The sequence below is a fragment of the Macrobrachium rosenbergii genome, chromosome 18 (genome assembly GCF_040412425.1).
Source record: "Macrobrachium rosenbergii isolate ZJJX-2024 chromosome 18, ASM4041242v1, whole genome shotgun sequence".
Lineage (NCBI taxonomy): Eukaryota > Metazoa > Arthropoda > Malacostraca > Decapoda > Palaemonidae > Macrobrachium > Macrobrachium rosenbergii.
This window is the reverse complement of record NC_089758.1, coordinates 6,588,258-6,608,547: the sequence shown is the minus strand read 5'-3', so window position 1 is coordinate 6,608,547 and position 20,290 is coordinate 6,588,258. Positions and strand designations below refer to the sequence as shown.

The 20,290-nt window shown below is 40.3% G+C and overlaps 1 protein-coding gene across 1 annotated transcript in view; it reads left to right on the top strand.

Moving 5' to 3' along the window:
• The first annotated feature begins 5,065 nt into the window (after positions 1 to 5,065).
• Positions 5,066 to 20,290, top strand: part of Dolk (Dolichol kinase) — a 33,622-nt gene continuing 18,397 nt past the window's right edge. Inside the window, 6 exon segments of the mRNA XM_067120207.1 lie at positions 5,066 to 5,197; positions 6,724 to 6,891; positions 12,957 to 13,080; positions 13,358 to 13,481; positions 13,627 to 13,795; positions 16,243 to 16,466. Of these exon segments, the coding sequence (XP_066976308.1) occupies positions 6,852 to 6,891; positions 12,957 to 13,080; positions 13,358 to 13,481; positions 13,627 to 13,795; positions 16,243 to 16,466 (681 nt within the window). The 5' untranslated portion in view covers positions 5,066 to 5,197; positions 6,724 to 6,851.

Below are 20,290 nucleotides of genomic sequence, written 5' to 3'. Positions count from 1 at the left end.
CTTACCATATTCGGCACCGCAGGCCGAAGTTTGAGTGTTTAAATCAAGATTGACCTTGGTAGACGTATTAAAAGGGAATGATAGTGTACCGAAAAAATGAAGGACACAGCTCATTATGGTAATTAAAACCTATCAAAAATATTTTGGTATAAGGGCTAATAGACTCTATTAGGAAAATGTAGAAGATATGGCTAAAAGACAATTAAAAAGTGTCACGAAGGTGCAAGAATGTTTTGTTATCGGAGAGTGAAGTTCACTACCTTGAACTTTCAGTTCCTTCTTAGTCTATTGCATTGTGTTACTTCATTTACATATTCTATAAAAATTAGTACACCAACTGAATTTTTCTTTATTCAAATCCATGTTTTAGAAAAATCACTCTTTTGGGCCAGTCCAGACCAGGACCCACTCTAGAGTGACGTGGTCTAGACTAAAGAATGTGTCGCAACAACGTTATTAGGAAGGCTAACAGACCAAGCTCTGTGTGTTTTGCCTTTACATAGACATTTCTTTACGTTTTCTCTACACAAATTTGAGATCATTTCTCTTTTCATTTCCATCTTGTATATTAGTTCTTTTCTTTTCTCTATTCCCTTCTTCTCGAACAATACACTGCTAATAATTTTCCTCTTTTTCTATCACATGATGCTTCAATTCCTCTGTTTAGTTGACAGCACAAGGGAGCAGTCAGGAATTTTGCTTGGGGGAGGGATGGGAGCCCAATAATAACTTTAGAATAATGTAATGAATATAGAAATACAATTTAAGAAGCAAGTAGTAGCTTAAGAAATAAATGCATTACAGCATCAATGAGGTTTTAGAATTTCCTGTAATAGCAAAAGGATTGATTAAATTTTGTACAAGTAAGCACTGCACACACACACACGTTCGCACACACACACACACACACACACACACACACACATATATATATATATATATATATATATATATATATATATATATATATATATATATATATATATATATATATATATATATATATATATATATATATATATATATATATATACATACATATAATGCATGCATGTATATATATATACATATAAATATATATTAACTTTATCACATACACAATTGTTCTGTGCATTAGTAGAATTACTAAAAGGGCCTCATTCAAACTGGATGGTATCTAATGGAGTTTTTATTCAAAAAGTTACAAGCTTTCTTGGACAAACAGTCCACATTATCAAGTATCCGTACAATGAGCAGACGTGTAGTCCGGCTGTATTTATATCTGTGTGCTAGGTACTTTTAATCCTATAATCGCCTAACTCTTCCTGTGTGACCTCCATCCCCTCTTGACCTTGGTCTTTCTCTGATCCCTCCTCACAGGTGACCGTTTTCCGTGCGTTCTCTTAAGTTTTTTCTTCGTTTCCTTGCTACTGTGGAGTATACGATTTTTCTAGATATGCTGTCTTCAAATCCGTTTCCGGTGTTCCCTGCCATCGTGTTGTTGGCGCAAGTTATGAAGGCGTTCTCTACAACCAGTCTAGATGTTTTGTTGGTGTTCCTGTACAGAAAACTCATATTTTCCCAGTCTATTCTGTGATCATTTTCTCAACAGTGTTTGGCAACTGCCGACGTCTGATTATAATGCCTTGTGTTCTGCAGATGTTGTTTGCTTCGCTCTTTACATGATTTGCCAGTTTCGCCATAGTACCCTTCTTCACAGTCTAGACACGCTGCCATATAAACCCTCCCTCTAATCTCTTCCCCCTCTACCGACTTTTTGTTTCTAACTATTTTATTCCTAATGGTGTTTTTGTAGCTGCCTATCAATTTGAAATTATTTAGCTTCCTGTTGATGGGTGCAATAGAGTTGTTGTCCGGAACTGTAATTATTTTCTTTCCTACCAAATGTTCCTTTTCTATCCTTTCCCTCTCCCCAAAATAGTTTTTCCTTGCTTTGATATGTGCCCACTCCCACCAATACTTAGGGTAGCCTAATCTCCTAAAACTCTCCCTCAGGTAATCCAACTCTTCGTCTAAAAATTCGGGACTGCAAATCCTATAAGCCCCGATGGCCAACCCTGTCATTAATCCTATTTTTATTTCTTTCCTATGACTGGAGAACCTATTTATGTATGAATTGGTGTGTGTCTTCTTCCTATACACCTTGAATTTTGAATTCTCCCCTACCCTCTTGACCAGGACATCCAAGAAAGGAATTTCTCCCTCCTTCTCTTCTTCTAATGTGAACTTGATGTGTTCATTTAGTTTATTTATGTTTTCTAAAAACTTGTGTAGATCTTCCCTTTTCTCCCTTGTAAATGATCAAGATGTCATCCACGTATCTTACCCATTTTATGATATTTAAGTTCCCTTTATTTACTTTGCCCACCTCTTCCTTTTCAAACCATTCCATAAAGATATTAGCTAGAATTGGTGAAAGACTTGAACCCATGGCCACGCCATTTTTTTTTATATAATGGTTTTCGCCCCACTTGAAAACATTAACACTGAGGGCCGCTGTTAGCATTTTTATTAAAACTTCATGATCTATGTCGCATGTATAGACCCCCTCCTCCATATTCTTTTTTATTATTTCCATCGTCGTCTTTACTGGTACGTTAGTGAACAGGGAAGTTACATCCAAACTTGCAAATTTGCAGTCTTTTACGTTAATTTTGGATAATTCATCTATCAGGTTCATGTTATGTTTTAAATGCCCTTCGGATACTAAGCCTACCCATTTTCCCATTTTGTTGGAAAGAAATTTCTCCAGCCTTAATGTTTTCAAGTGGGGCGAAAACCATTATATACAAAAAAATGGCGTGGCCATGGGTTCAAGTCTTTCACCAATTCTAGCTAATATCTTTATGGAATGGTTTGAAAAGGAAGAGGTGGGCAAAGTAAATAAAGGGAACTTAAATATCGTAAAATGGGTAAGATACGTGGATGACATCTTGATCAATTACAAGGGAGAAAAGGGAAGATCTACACAAGTTTTTAGAAAACATAAATAAACTAAATGAACACATCAAGTTCACATTAGAAGAAGAGAAGGAGGGAGAAATTCCTTTCTTGGATGTCCTGGTCAAGAGGGTAGGGGAGAATTCAAAATTCAAGGTATATAGGAAGAAAACACACACCAATTCATACATACATAGGTTCTCCAGTCATAGGAAAGAAATAAAAATAGGATTAATGACAGGGTTGGCCATCAGGGCTTATAGGATTTGCAGTCCCGAATTTTTAGACGAAGAGTTGGATTACCTGAGGGAGAGTTTTAGGAGATTAGGCTACCCTAAGTATTGGTGGGAGTGGGCACATATCAAAGCAAGGAAAAACTATTTTGGGGAGAGGGAAAGGATAGAAAAGGAACATTTGGTAGGAAAGAAAATAATTACAGTCCCAGACAACAACTCTATTGCACCCATCAACAGGAAGCTAAATAATTTCAAACTGATAAGCAGCTACAAAACACCATTAGGAATAAAATAGTTAGAAACAAAAAGTCGGTAGAGGGGGAAGAGATTAGAGGGAGGGTTTATATGGCAGCGTGTCTAGACTGTGAAGAAGGGTACTATGGCGAAACTGGCAAATCATGTAAAGAGCGAAGCAAACAACATCTGCAGAACATAAGGCATTATAATCAGACGTCGGCAGTTGCCAAACACTGTTGGGAAAATGATCACAGAATAGACTGGGAAAATATGAGTTTTCTGTACAGGAACACCAACAAAACATCTAGACTGGTTGTAGAGAACGCCTTCATAACTTGCGCCAACAACACGATGGCAGGGAACACCGGAAACGGATTTGAAGACAGCATATCTAGAAAAATCGTATACTCCACAGTAGCAAGGAAACGAAGAAAAAACGCAAGAGAACGCACGGAAAACGATTGCCTGTGAGGAGGGATCAGAGAAAGACCAAGGTCAAGAGGGGGTGGAGGTCACACAGGAAGAGCTAGGCGATTATAGGATTAAAAGTACCCAGCACACAGATATAAATACAGCCGGACTATACGTCTGCTCATTGTACGGATACTTGATAATGAGGACTGTTTGTCCAAGAAAGCTTGTAACTTTTTGAATAAAAACTCCATTAGATACCATCGAGTTTGAATGAGGCCCTTTTAGTTATATATATATATATATATATATATATATATATATATATATATATATATATATATATATATATATATATATATATATATATATATATATATATATAAAGTACAGTATATGGCAACGAGGAATTTAAAACAGCGCAATGCACGGCCTTTTGTCCCTACTCTGAGGCACTTTCAAGCAAACTACACACAGTGCAACAAAAGTTTACAAAGACTCGGTTTTACAGACAAATATCAAGATTAACTGGGCCATATAACCATTTTAATGCATCCAAAGGTCATACCCTTTGATGAAGGTCTTCAGGTGAGGAGCAGCTGTCTATGATTAGCTCACGTAATTGGAAAAATTAAGGAGATGCAAAGGACATAACAAAAGTTACTGAGATTCTTTAGTTTCTCCTCTCAATCCCCTTTGAACATCTTGTGTAGAAAGGGGTCAAGAGAGTGCTTTGACCCGGGGTTAAATTCGTGTTATTTTTCTTTGTTAGCTGTGTAAATGTAGACTTTATGAGTTTCCTTGAAACGACATTTTTACATCGGGTTACTATACTACTATGGGATCATTCGAGTCCATATGATTTTTCACTCAGGTGCACAAAAAGAGAATTATTCTTTTGTTAGTTTCCAAATGAATATTTATGTTGATTTATTTTGCCATTTAATTCTTTGTTCCCAAATATCTATTTTTCTAATTTACTAGTTTGATAAAACTTGGAACATTTATTGGAGAAGCATTTTGCCAAAATTTCCGCATAACCATAGGGTCAACCAGGATTATCAAAAAATAAAGATGAATTGATAATTAACACCTTTCTGTTTGCAGGTCTAGCGAAGGAAGAAGTTGAAAATAGGAAGGAATTAATAAAAGATTTGTGATATTACAGAGACAATCACCTTAAACAGACACAAAGTAGGAGGAATGGAACGAGCAAAGGAGCCGTTTCACATGAAAACCCCACTTACTACTACTACTACCGTTACTACTACTATGACAGTACTACTGCATGATGTGATTACATTGTGGTATACTACTTAGGGTAACAGCTGCTGTATTGATTCGCACCTGAAAACCCACTTCCGGATTTTCTGGTAAATTTACATTTTTATTTCTATTGCTCAAGTTACTGTTTTCTATTAGAGTTCTTAATCCTTGAAGTTCAGTTTACGGTAAACCGAATCTAATCGAGCCGATGCCGTGAACGAACTTAGGTATCGGGACCTTGTTACATGTAATTAGTTGTAATGATGTTTTAAAAGTAATATTTTTAACATGTTAATGGGGACGCAAGGGATAAGACAATTTTCAGTTTTAAAATGCGGCTATGCGAAGCTGCCGTCAAGACCAAATAGCGTAGGTTAACGTTAACTAAGGTAGCCTGCTAAGGGATAGAGGCAGGTTGATATATGGTGACCGACCAGAGATTAGATCAAGTTAGAGCATTCTGGGTGAGTGAAATTTACACAGGATTGAAGGAGGTGTTGGTCGTCAGCACATCGTGATATAGTTTAAAGAGTGAACCCTCTTGGTTAGGCATGAGGATCAAATAGATTCAAATAATGAAGTTAAATATAGACGAGTTTTTCTGGTAGTTTTTGCTGGGATTTTGATGAATTTGATGTTCTCTTCCATGTGAAGTGGGTAGTTAACACAAGGGAACTGGGGGCGTTTTAGGGTTGGGGAAGGTCAAAATGAGTGAAATACAGGAATGCAACCTTATCTAACCTTGTTTAACCTAACCTAATCCAACCTGGGGCACTGGGTCCTACTGGGCTCTCCAACCAGAACTTAGGCTAGAGGCCGTAAATCTAAAGTGAAACACAGAAATGCATTCTAACCAAACCTCTCCTTGGTTTCCAAGTCTTGCCTGACTGGAGAGTGCTGAAATCCACCCCACCCCCTCCAAACCTAGGGTGCCATAAATTACAGAGAAACAATATTTGTTGGCTTAAATACCATGGTTATTTGTTGTCCTCTTTCTGTCTCCATTTAAATTTACCCTGGCCTCAAGAACTAAACTTTGAGGGGTTTGTAACAAGTTAACCAGAGGTGAAGACATGGAGCACTCCTGAAAACCCCAAATCCTCTGCCTATTCATCATTTTAGTATATAGCATTGCTAGTCATGCCCAGTGATTCTCTGAAGCTATGTTGTAGTGTTGGAAAGCAGTTTAAGAGATAAATGTAATATTGCATCAGTGAGGTTTAGAATTTCCTGTAATTTGAACAAGAGTCCAATGCAGGTAGACTTCCCAGTCAGGCACCCTATCTTACAGCTTTGGGTCAGAAAGTGTGAAACCCTCTGCTCTCCCTTTTAACATGGTTGGGGGGATGGAGTGGTGGTGGAAAAGTTATTGTTTGAGGCCTTCAGTTTATAAGTAACCCAGTTACTAGGTACCTTCAGACCTGTGCCACTCTGTCTATAGGGCAGCACGTGGTTCGCAAAAGTTTTTGTAGAGTGGGAGTTCAGATACACCACGTTGGCTCAGGGGTCCTGTCAATCTATAGATGCAAGATAAAAATAAAGTAACGATGATTAATGATAAACAAAAAATTTAGTATTGGAAATGTCACCTTCATTTTCATGTTAGAATTTCATGTTAATTTTCTTTCTGCAGGTCAAAGAAGTTAGTGTGGTGTTGATGGGGCTGAAGGGAAAAATGAGCCTTATTATTTAAGCAAGGTACCAAGTCTTAAGTTCACAAGAGCATTACCATTCCTTATTTTAGCTCATGGGAGCCTGTGGATGCAGTTGACAGTTGATCCTGAAAGTGCTGAAATTACGGGTAAGCATGAAAAAATTTTCCTGTAGGCATGGTTTGCTCTTTGAAAGGTCAAAATTGTTGGAAAATATGACTCGAGAAACCATGAATGAATGCTGCTGAAATTTAGGTGCTCACATCAGCATTGACTAGAATAAGTTTTGTCACGATATCTGTTCTAATATATTATTAGCAAATAAGATTACATTGTGGTGGTGGTTGAGAGCAAATTCAGCATGTGTAAGTATAAACCTGACCATAGAGTTGATGGGTGCTGGTGTTCAATGGCACTGACTGAGCAGGTTGCGCATAACACTTTGGTGACAGAGAGTCAGTCTTTGATGCAGCATTCCTCATCCAAGTTGTCTGAGTGCCCAGTGTCTGAACGTAGAGTGTCAAAGTGTTCTGTGTCCAGACTCCTAATGTCCAAACGCATAACATAACTTCTCTGGGCAGAGATCAAACATACCAGGATAATAACTCGCTTCATCCAGGGAAGGTTAAACATTCTTGCGGACGAGTTAAGTTGCTGCAAACAGGTCCTTCTGACGGAATGATCGGTGAATCCACAGGTGTGCACCAACCTGTGGAAACGGTGGGGAAAACAGTCAGTAGACCTGTTTGCAACATTGATGAACCATCGCCTCCCCGTCTACTGTTCTCCAGCCCCAGATCCTCAGGCATTGGTGACAGATGCCATGCTCCAGGACCGGTCAGACTTGGATGCCTACACCATCCCACTGTTCAGCATGGTGAGAGAAGTCGTAAACAAGTTCTTGACCCACCCCAATGTGTCTGTGATGTGTGTAGCTCCGTTTTGGCCACAGAAGGAGTGGTTCCTGGACCTTCTCAGTCTCTTAATAGACTTCCCCAGACTTCTATCTCAGAAGAGAAGCCTTCTCAAGCAGCCTCACTTCCATTGCTTCCATCTAGGCTTATCCGCTCTCGCTCTGACAGGCTTTAGACTGTCAGGGAGCTTTTCAGAGTAAGGGCTTTTCAAGAAAACCTGCAGAAGCAGTCGCTAAGTGCTGACATCAGTCTGCCGCTAATGTCTACCAGGCGAAATGGACAGTCTTTCATGACTGGTGCCAAAGACATGGTGTGTCGTCTTCTAAAACCTCTGTAGCACAGATCGCCGATTTTTTAACATTTCTGAGGTCCTCTCAAGGCTTGGCCACCTCTACAATCAGAGGTGATAGGTCCATGTTAAACTCTGTGTTTAGACATAGAGGTCTCGATTTGTCTGCTAATCAAGACATAAGCGATCTGATTAAGTCCCTAGACACTTCCGAGCAAGAGAAGTCTATGTCAGTTGCCTGGAATCTAGATGTTGTCCTCAAATGGCTCTCTGGCCCTCCATTTGAGCCCCTTCATGCCTTATCGCTGAGAAATTTAATGAAGAAGATTCTCTTTTTTAGTTGGTTTAGGTGCAACAAAGAGGATCAGCGAATTACACACCTGCAGTAAGCGAGTGGGTTTTTTGCAGGAGATGTGATCTGCTCATTCACACTTGCATTCCTGGCAAAGAACGAAACCCCGTCCAACCCTTGGCCTCGTTCATGCATGATCAAGAGTGTTAGATATCCTTGGGCCAGCAGACCAGAAGAGAATTCTTTGCCCAGTTAGAACACTAAGTACTACTTAGATAGGACCAAAGGGACTAGAGGTCCCTCTCAGAATCTGTGGTGTTCGGTAAAAAACCAATCACGACCGCTATCTCAGAACGCCTTGGCCTTCTTTTTAAAGAGTGTTATTTCCGAGTCACACTCAAAGATTCAAGAAGACAATCTCCCTGTTTTTAAAGTAAAAGCTTGTGAGATTAGAACAGTCACCACTTCATTGGTTTTTAAGAACAACTTGTCGCTATCCATGATTCTCCAGTCAACTTACTGGAAGTCAAAATCAGTGTTCACCTCCCATTATTTGCGTGATGTGGAGATAGTCTATAATAATTGCAGTACTTTAGGCCCATTGGCCGTGGCTGGCATGGTATTGGGGGAAGAAGGATAGAGGATATCCCTTCCAATCCTCTATCTCCTCGCCTTGTTAAAGGATGGTGAGTTTTTGGGATGCCTGGTGGTGCTGTGTACCAGGAGTACCCACCAGCCATTGTTTTTAATGGTTGGGTGATGGTTTTAGTATTGTGTGGTAACAAATTTCTGGTTGTATTCATTGTACTGCGCCCAGGGCAAGTGCATTTGTTTTGTAAAGGCCTTGTCAGTCTTCAGAGTACTCCTCAACTGCAAGGTTCTCCCACTGAAGTAGAGATGACTCTCACGTCACTACAGGTTGAGATGAGCACCATCCAGAGGCACTATCTTCCTGCTGCAGCTCCCTCACCAGGTAAGGTTACAACAAGCATTACACCAATACTAGCTACCTTTCTATCTCAAATTCATCTCCTTTAATGAGTGTTTTTAGAAGGAAAATGTCCATTATTCCCACCTCCTGTCAATGTTGGATTCAGCTATGTACTGTAGTTACTTGGTAAGTTACTTATATAAAAATGACATTTTTATGATAAAATAAAGTTTTATATATACTTACCAAGTAACTACATGATCAAAGCCCCCCTACCTCCCCTCTCATGGACATAGGGCACAAGGGCACAAACAAATTGGGCTCTTCAGCACTGTTGTAACTATTCTTCCCCAGTAGTGGGCCGGGTCTAGTTACCTACACTAAAACAATAGTGCATTACCGTGAATTTCAAATTTAGAACTGCCACGGTTAAGTGAAACTAATAGCTATGTAGTTACATGGTAAGTATATATAAAACTTTATTTTATCATAAAAATATCATTTCAAGCATAACACTTTAAAGAACAGTGCTGTATAACATTTTTAATCACAGTTTGTTCCTACACTATATACAAACCCTCGATCCTTTACATTAAGAATTACTTTCAGCTTAGGCTGGAAACGGCTGTTGAACTTTCGAACAAGGTGGTTAGGCAGTTAACTACCGTCCGGGAGGCGGGAGTACCACCTGCCTGGATGTAAACATTCCAATTTTGCTTTCGGCTGTCATAGAATTCGGACATTGTTCTTCGCTCTCTGCCTGACTGCCCTTCAAATTTCCCGGTGGGATTTTTCATTGCTTTTCTATTATAATGAATGTTGATGAGCCTTCTAAGCCCTCCAATCCATAGCGTGTGTCCTGGGGTAGGAGGCAAAAGATGTAATACTTTTTGATCTAGCATCGACACGGTCCCACGCGCCCTCTGCCCAACTTGCAGGGGACGTGTGTTTGCGCGGCGCTCCTTGTAGTGAGTGTTGTGTCTGGTCTCCTGAGCAGTGGAAGAGGTTCGAAGGGAGGAGACGCTACCGTCGGAAGCCCGCCAAGGAATCATCCGAGGGTAACACGCCCCTGACGACTCCAGTGGTGGCTAATCCGTCGGGATCGTTCCTCCCTGGTTGCTCCCTCTCCCTCAGGTGAGGACTCCCCTAACCCTTCTTCATTCGTTTCATCAGGTGTGGAAGGGCGTGGGGGAGCGGTTGCTCAGGACATCCTCTCTGGGGCCTCCTCTCACTCTGGGGGCGAAATTTTTTCCCTGGAGCGAGTGGAGGCTTCCCACTTTGACCCGACTGTATCCTCAGGTTTGGGGGTGGAAGCACCTTCTATGGACCAGGTATCGGACTTATCTTCTGCCTGGCTACACCTGGGTCTACCTGGTGTTCCATCACTGGAGGGCCTGGTGTCCCACTTGTCTGGCGCTCCAGTGACAACCCACTCGGCTACCGCTTCCACCACCACAACTGTCACCATGTCAGCATTCGGAAAGCTACCTGTGACGGTGGCTTCGCATCTAGACACTCAGGTCTCGGCTACCCCTGCCACTCACCCTCCTGTACCGCTGCCCCCTGGGTTCCTGGCCTCGCTATCTCGCCCTGTCCTTCTTATATGGTGACGTCGTCGGTGCTGTATGTAACAATGCCTGCTCCAGTTGCTGACCCTGGCTCATTTATGACAATGGTCCCGGTTCCTCGCTTTGCAGTCTCTCGGCCCGGCCTGGCTGTTCACATGCCACCCGTGCCTTCAACCCTGGCTCCTCACCTGGACATTTCTGGCTGCCACGTGAATGTATCTGCCCCAGCAACTGTTGGCCCGAGCACCATCTCCGCTGCCCGGGTTGTGCCTGCTGCTATGGCTCCCCCTGGTTGCTCCTGTGTCTTTGGCTGCTCCTGCATGGTTTGGGGACCTGACCTCGATCCTGAGGAAGATGGCAAAGAAGAAGTCAAAGAAGAGATCGGGAAAGTTGTCGTCGTCTTCGTCTTCGTTGTTGTCGTTTTTGTGTGCTGCCTCTTCTTCCTCTTCCCCTTCTGAGGCTACCCAGCCAAAGAAGAAGAAGAAGCCTGCCTCCCCCCCCCCCAAGGTGTCGCATCGAGACCTCTAAGGGACTGCCTCCTTCCACAGGGAAGGCAGTGGGATCTCTCGCTGGCTCTTCCCGATCCACGGATCAGGGAACCGCTGCTCTGGCCCCCAGGTCAGTCGTATCAGGAGCCAAGGGCGTGCACACCACAGTCCGCACTTCCCCTGCTGCGCCGAAGAAACCTGCTTCTAAGGCCAGCGGGTCCAAGTCGGACATTCGCTTACGAGTCGCTCCGAGTACCTGGGTTTCCAAGGAGACCCGAGTACCCCAGTCTGGTACAGGAGAAACCTCTCTCCGTACAGACTCGGGCGTGGGGCGAGAGAAAGAGTCCAAGCAAGGTAGCGATGGGCTATATAATATGATTACAAGAGTGCTTAGGGTCAAGCTGCTATTGGATAGCACTGGAAGTCAGTGCGTGATGAGACACCTGGCAAAATGCAGCTTGGGTGGTGTTTACTGTTTGGATAATATAATGTGGGGAATCTTGTTGATGATAATAATCTAGACATGTGTGCTGTTTAAACAACCAAAATGATTGTTGCTCTAAGCTCTAACAATTATAGTATATCTGGAGACTTTTGTTACCATATGAAGTTTTATTCAACTGAGAATTAACGATAATGGGATAACCTTAGGTGTGGGTTGATGATTTCAGTTGCTTAGTGACCATGGCCAGCATACAGGTAAGACTCGATGATAAGTGAATGAGATTAGAGGTGTGTCAAGTGCCTGATTAGTCTGTCAGTAATGGATAGCATAGGTAGAGCATTTATCAGCAATAGACGAGTTATTGATGGCTATGATCAGATAAGACTCCACCAGCCAGGTCTTGATAAAGGAGTAGAACAGTTCTAATCTCAAAATAGTTTACCACTTTGTAGAGTGAGAATGTGATGAGATAAGTCATCAGAAATTGATGTAGATGATTCTCTGACAGGTAGGTAATAGATGTCAAGGATCAACCCTTTTTAGATGGATTAGATACTCAACAATGACTCAGAAAAAATGATTAGAGTGTCAGGAAGTGGCTCAATAAGTTATCAGGGAAAGTGAGGTTTAGTTGGTTAGGAATTACATGATGTTTGGTATCAGCTTGTTACAGAGAATTCTCTAAAGGAAGATTATCAGCATCTGGATGATTGACAAATAAAGTGGCTAGATAGTCAACAGTGACACTTTGAAGGATAACAAGATGCTAGGCAGGGACTCTGTAAAAAGCATTGATCACACAGTTGAAGAAGTTAGGTGGCTGATGGCAAAGAACATTGGACTAGATATCTTCAGGTGATGGCTGATGTCACAATTGTCAGCCAAGGCCATCTAAATGATAGAAGTAATGGAACAATCAAACAGATGACAGTCAGTGAACTGCTGTCAACATGCACCTCATGATCAACAAAAGAGTGAGAGTTGGCAATGATTGTGCTGCTTGTTGAGGAATAAGAAATGACTTAGGAAATTACAGTTTTTACTTAATGAAACGAAAATGTACTCTCCTAGGTCTCCACATCCTGTTCACATTGAATTCCTTTGTTAAAGGGTATATAGCATAAGTTAGGATGGTTGTATTTTGGAGATTTTATCAAAGGGCATTACGGTTTATGTAAATTTTCTTGCCAAAATATTGATTTTCAGGATGAAAAGAAAAAGTTAATAAAAGTCAAAGGTATATATTTACAGCTTTGCAGGTTAATTTTAGTTAAATACTCTCAACAGATCAGCACATTCATGAAATAGAAGAGGAAGCGTTGACTTCAAGTCTTTGCCATCAACAGTTTGCAAAGATGTTTTCCCTGTTGCCCACTGTGATGCCACTATGGCTAGACAGTCTTACTACTAGGTAAGAACTTAATTTGCCTTACTGGCAGGTTTGAAACCTTAGAATTGCTTATACAGTATACGTAATTTAAAATATTAATTCAAGTTTTTATATCTCAGACATGGTAATTCAGGTTCACATTCAAAGGATTTAGTTATTATAATGCAGTACAGTTTATTAAATTTTTGTTTCTGGAAATTTGTTTTTCATCTACTCCAGTAAGTTAGAAAACATGAAAGTTAAGTACAGTATGTTGATGCTTTCCCATTATATTGCTTAATGATTTTTGGCTCAACAGGGCAGGGGCATCGTCAGGACTATGGCTTGTTGTGTTGGTGCCATTGGCATGTAGCCCTGGATTCTATGCTACCTTTATGCAGTGCACACCTCCCCCAAGACTCTTGTCTCTTTTGGCTATTCAGGTGAGTCGTATATCTACCGTGGGGTACTATTACTCTGATAACTTAAGAATTTAAACAGTATCATAGAACGTAATTTACTTGAATGTTTAAAGGACTTAGGAAACGTTACAATTTTTTGGAGCTTGATTTTTTCATTGTTCATCAGGCAGGAGTCTCTGGGGTACACCTGTATCAGCAGATATGCTTGTCAGGGAAAAAGCAGACTACTGGAGGTAGCCCAGAATATTCATCTTCTTTCATGCTGAGACTTGTCACACATCCATTTACACCCGCCCTAGTAACAGCTGGGGTCATATGCATATTGACAGAGATACGTAAGTAGGTCTGGATGAAGGTTTTTATACTTTATGACAGTTATTGTGATTATTTGTGGAATCCACTATAGGATCATTTGGGTATTTTGGAAGTGAAAATGCAATATAATACAAATCAAGACTTAGGAAAAAGGTGTAATTCTAGTCAACAGATTGTACGCCATGTTATTTAAAGTACAAGTCACTATTTTACAAATGTATCCCTTTTAGTGGGGTAGACCAATTTGAAACTTTCCTGTTTACCAAAAAACTTAAAGGATTCCCTCACTCCATGACTTGCCATAACATTTCATCAGGCCTCCCCTCTTTCAATCATTCATTAGTAAGGTGGCTTTCCCTTTCAAAGCAGGATGGTCTTAATAATGCCTCTGCTGCCTTTTTTCCCCTCCTTGTAGTCCCAAAGTAAAGTCTAATAATACTCAACAGTGCAATGTCTCCATATATTTTTCTTTTTATTTTTACATACCTGTATTTTTCCCCCCTGTCTTTCTTAGCTTCTGTTTTATATTCCCAGGTAGATGAGCTAGACTCATTTAGAACAGTTTCTGGTAGTATTTGTCCTGGTTGATGATAATTATAAGGAAAAGATTCCCATGGCAGGAGCAGCAACTGGACATCCCATCACAATTGGTGGCTTCAGGATACAAAGTTGACCAGGTGTTCAAACACATGTGCTGATAGGTGCTTTCAAGTGATTAAAAACTGCAACTGGATCCATCATCCTAGGACTCAATGAAAATCTCATGTCGTGTTAGCTTGCACAGTCAGCCTTATTTATACCAGCATCTCCAGTTTGAATATACATATATGGGTTTGCACTTTATAAATGATGGCTGGTTGACTTCTAGGCCGGAGTTCGTGGCGTCAGCCCCCTTACAGCAAGCTTCTACTACTACAGGTTTGGAACCTTCTCTTGCGCCCATCCAGGAACACCTAGATGATATCTTAGGTCTTTTGAAGAAACCTTCAAACCTGACTTCTGTTAGAGACTCGTTTCTTTCGCCAGTGTCATTTGTGGAAGAGGAAGGTGATAAGGATGAGGAAGGAGACTCCCCTCCTTCAGCATATGCATCGCTGCTTCCATTTCTTCTTCAAAGTTAACCTTCCTTTTTCTCACCTGCGGCTCCTGCTTCTCTTGCATCCACCTTCAAAATGAGTAACATACCTGTTTAGACTTCGCAACTACCTAATATGGTACTGTCCACTTCGGCCAGGAAGGCTTTTAGTGAGGTCAAAACCTGGCTCTCGGATAAGAGGGAACAAGGGAAGTACAACTTCAGTTACCCTCCATCTCGTCTTTTAAAGAGGAGGTATTCGTATTATGCAACCGGAGAAGCTCCTTCCTTGGGTGTAGCTGACTCCTCCCAAGGGGACTTCTCTGGCTTCGTAGACTCTGTCCGTAGGTCAGCCTTTTCTGTGGCCAAAGTAATGCTCTCCTTGTCGGAACTCGACCATATGTTGAAGAATCTATTCAAAGTCTTCGAGATTGTTGGTTTCTTGGAAAACACTCTTTTTGATAGCTTTTGCAACAGCCAAAAGAGTCAGTGAGATACAAGCTATTGACAAAAGGGTCTGATTCTCTGGAGGCAATGCAATCGGCACCTTTACCTTAGGTTTTCTCGCTAAGAACGAGAAACCGGCCAGTCCTTGGCCCCGATCCTACAACATTAGGGGTCTAGCAGATATGCCAGGATCAGAAGAAGTAGAGAGAGTCCTTTGCCTTGCGAGAGCCCTAAAGTTTTATCTACACAGGACCGAGAAGATTAGAGGTTCTTCAAGCAACCTCTGACTTTTGGTCAAGGACCCATCTCGTCTTACAGTGCTTGCTGACTTCCCTGCTTCATTCTTCCTTTCTCTGTTTCCTTCATTTCTCCTTTATCATCAGAAAAAGGACTGAATGAGGTTTCCTTGTATTACAGTTACTTCAGGTTACTCTTAGGCATGGTGTACCACATGTAATCCTCCCTTGTTTGGGTACAGTTTCATGTTAGGTGGGCTGAAGGGGATTCTAAATATATTCTAGCAGAAGCCACTTACCCCACCCTTTAGCTCTCATAATTATTTCGTTACTGAAGTAGGTGGTTTAACCTCAAGGGGATTAGATAGCCCATGACAATGGTAAGTACCCATAGATCTTACTTGCAAGTGCACATGAAAGGCTATATGTGATGGTCAGTGGCATGGACAATAACTAACTCATCCTGTGTAGGTGACCAAGGTGCATTCATACCATGAGCAGGAATACTTGATGTAACCATTCATTTATAATGTTATAATGCAATTTGCTTTTCATTTGATACCCGAGTCATTGCCTAAATTTCTATCTGATGTAGTGTATTTTATGAATTTTACATTAAGGTAAATTTAATGAAACAACTTGTTATTCATTGACTGAGTTAAATTATAGTGGTAAATTAATTGTATTTTAAATTGATATTACTTTTCAGATCCTGTAATTGCAGTGTTGTGCACAAGTCTCTGTGCCTGGATTTTATATGGGTCCACTCAATGGCTGTTCAGAACTTTCCCAGGTAACTTTAGTCTTGGTGAAGGTGCAGTTGTAGGGCAGACAATTGCCTTGACTGTTACTTGCTGTCTCCATAACTTGGGTTTCCATCTTATGCAAAGTTCCAAGCTGTCTCAAACACTGGAGATTAATGTTTTCATTCAGGTATGGAAAAGAGATCCACTCTATTACATATACTGTATGTTAGATTTTTAAAAATATACTGTGATACAAGATTTAAGTGAGTTGCACCATTGTTGTTCAACTATTAGTTTTTAGTGTGCAAAGTGCATTATCATTGCTTATGTGTGCTTCCATGTCTTGACACAAAATCATGAACATACACTATATCTTAAAAGGTATAATTTCTTATATGCTGTGTACTGCAGTTGTGTATGACCTTTAGACAATATTTATGTATGTATGAGTATAGAAATATAGTGTACTGTGTTATCTCATGAACACTACTCTGTAAACCCTAAAACTTGATGTAACAACATTTTTCTCTGTTAGTTGCAGCTTTCACATCATGTCTGCTGCACACACATTTGTCAGTGTTTGTTGCTGTATATGACTAACTTTGCTTTTTATCTGTTGTTCATGAGAAATCCACCTCCTTCTCTAATCCCAGTAGTTTTTCAGCTTACCTGCAAAACTCGGAGAAATTCTGCCCCTTTTCAAGAAATTGTATTTGACAGAATAGTATATCAATTTCAAACCCCGTTTTGAACTGAGCACCGCTCCTCAGGTATTGACAAGAGTTTTTGTCCAAGTTTTGAGATGGCTGCACCTAGGATAAGTGAGAATTCTCTTGTATTGGGACAGTTGACTCATTCCAGCAAATTCTTTGGAAGGGATTCTGAGAGTGAGAGCATTAGCCCTGAAGTTGACAGAAGGTAAGGCACAGTAGTCAACCTTCCAGAGCCCAAATGAATGGCTCAGTTGACTCATTGTCTGGGGATGGAGATAGACTCAGTTCCTTTTTAAACTTTCCCAACTCAGAAACAGGTGAACAGTCTTCTCTCATTTGTGACAGCATTTTGATTCTGCCTGGAAGTGGATGGGTTTGTAGATCTACATAGCCCCAGTGGAAAAATTGTACCTTTAGCAAGACTGCAGACGAGACCTTTGCACCTTTGTCTCAAGAACAACTGCTTACATGGGACCCAGTTTTAGTGGAGGTGAGTCAGGAGGGGAAGGTGATGCTTCTTTGGTGACAAACAGAATCCATTTCTGTCAGGAATTCTTTTGGGAAACCCAGACCTATTATTGTATTCAGACGCTTCTGTCCAAGGTTTGAGAGCTGTGCTGGGAGATCTTGAATTGGCATGACAGTAGATCTTGAACTGGCATGACATTATTCAGACGAACAGTCCCTCTTTCATATCAACAGTCTAGAACTGCTGGCAGTACTTGCCACTCATTATTTGAAAGATGTAGAAATAGTTTGTGAAGATTGTTATACTTTAGGTCCTTTGCTTGTTGCAGGAACTCTAATGGTTTGAACCCTGAAGAGGTCACTCCTTTTCCTTTGCTCCTTTCTATAAACCTAGTTGATTTTTTTTATGGGGAGTTTGAAGGTATTGATTGTATTCAGCTGGCATAGCCTTTTAGTACCATTGACTCTGATGAAGATCACAGAGGCATTACTATTTCTGAAGATTCCTTATCGGTAAAGAGTTTTCATAAGGATTGTATTCATTTAGTTTTTCAAATTAGTTGGGTTATTTGGCTGTTAAGATATACTGTACAGTAATTATAAGGATTCACTACCCCTCTATCCACATCATTGTGGTATTCAGCTAGATGAGTGTTCTGTAAATTTAAATGAAATAATCCAAATTTTGTATAATTAAATGATTTATTTCAAATCTTACCAAACATTCGTAAAACCCTCCAACCTCCCCAAAATTTAGTGAGAAACAAAAAGAATGACAGAAAGATGGGGAAACTTCTCAAGCTACATGCAAGTGAGAAAGTAGAAAACAAAAGCCTACTAACTCAACCAGATATAACTGTGATATTCTTTTTTTACTGTCAGTAAAGTTATAATTAGAGGAATGTGTGGTAATTATTGAAATCATTTTTTTTTATTCATATTTAAATACTTCTATCCTTACGAATATTGTGGTCTAGCCTAGCCTGACTTAAACATGATAACTACTTGTTGCTTCACCACTGACTTTCAGATCATGAAGTTATGATGCCTTTTGAAACATTGGAAACACCTTTGACTTGCTGTAAACAGCTGTATATACATAGGGCCTTATCCTGGATTGGCCCAGCTCTTTTGTTCATGATGACAGTGGATTTTACTGATGCTGAAAATTTCACAGCATCACTATTTCACTTCTTACCCTTAATCTTGTTCCCCCTCAATATGGGACCACCTTGACGTGGTGAGGGGGCTCTTGAACCCCAGGAATTTGTTCCCAGGTTTGAGTCCAAGAGTTCCATATACCATTATACATTTATTTGGATTAATTTTTGTGGAATTTTCAACTTTTGCAAAAATTTATAGGACCTGTTAAATTGGAAAAGACATCATAGCTGGGATTGGGTTTATGTCCGAAGCTAAATAGTGGGAACTGTGGTAGGACCATCAACTGCCGGACAAATGTTCGGACCTGAGAGTAATCAGATTTATAGCTCAAAGGCGGAACTATTCTTTAGGGCTGGACTACGGATTTCAGGGGGGTCTGGTTCTGGGGATAGGACTCTATCACTATCAGTGGAGTAATACCCAATAGAAGATCTGCACAAATGTATTTCCTTTAATCCCTGACAATAAGGATAATGGGGGAGCTTTCTATATCAAAAAATCCATTTAGTTTGATTTTATGGTACTATGAAGGACATACAAAATGGCCTTTAGTGAGCACCAAGACTTGTAAGTCAAGCATGATTGGAAACTACTGTCATGGTTATGTTTCATAAACAATAAGTTAGGTGTTAATAACCCTATTTACCCTTTTGTTAACCTCAAATTATTTATCAATGTTGAAAAAGCCCTTGACTAATGATTTTCATATACAAAATTGCCTAATATTATTGAATTAATGCTAAGTATTGCTTTGTTAGACAGAAAAAACAGTGTGGCAATTACATGGTATGCTAGCGATCTACTCCTAACTTCTCACCTCGCATGATACCTGCTGGCTCCCAAGTTTTACATATATCAGCCTACCTGTTAAATTTTAAAGAACTAAAACTTTACACTGGGTCTGAAAACTGTGTACTTAGCTTGAAAATCATCATGATGATGAAAAATCCACTGGAAAAAATTTTGGAGCAAAACCTGAGGATAAATGAACTCTGCGGCAGACCAGAGTGTATTAAGGAAAATAGCCAACAAATGTACTATTGCCACATCTGTGTGAGTAGGATGAAGGGAAAACTGAGATAGTTGCTGTGGACAGGAGAAAGAGCCCTCTTGTCCTGAGCCCTTTATATTATATCATTGTGCCAACAAGCACTATTCTGGCTGAGATCAACTTTAAGAGAATCCTTTGAGATTGGTTGGTCTGTCTTATGGAGCCCTGTGGGCACCATGAGAGTGTAACTCCTTAGAGGACAAACAGTGGTTACGCTATAAAAAAAAATAGTCTGAAACATCATTACGTATTTGCAGTGTTCAATCATTGTATTTCATTTTCATGTGTGAGTTTATAAGAAAAAGGTAAGTTCAAAACATGCATACAAAAATAAACAGTATAATGACTGAAATTAATGATACAAGGGAAAGAAACTAATAAGAAATAAATATAACCCTGCACTCTCATGGTCTTGCACTTGTAGAGCAGTTGCCATGTTGTCTATTTCAATTTTTTCTGATAGTCTGGGTATTCTAAGTGGTTGTTGAGCAAGCTCTTAGCTGACCATGGGAGCTCACAAAGTTGTTTTCTCTAGGAAACGGTTAAAAGATTAAGATAGCTGAGCTTCTTGATTGGAAGAGTTTAAGTTCTCATGTGATGGTCGTCTTGGTCATG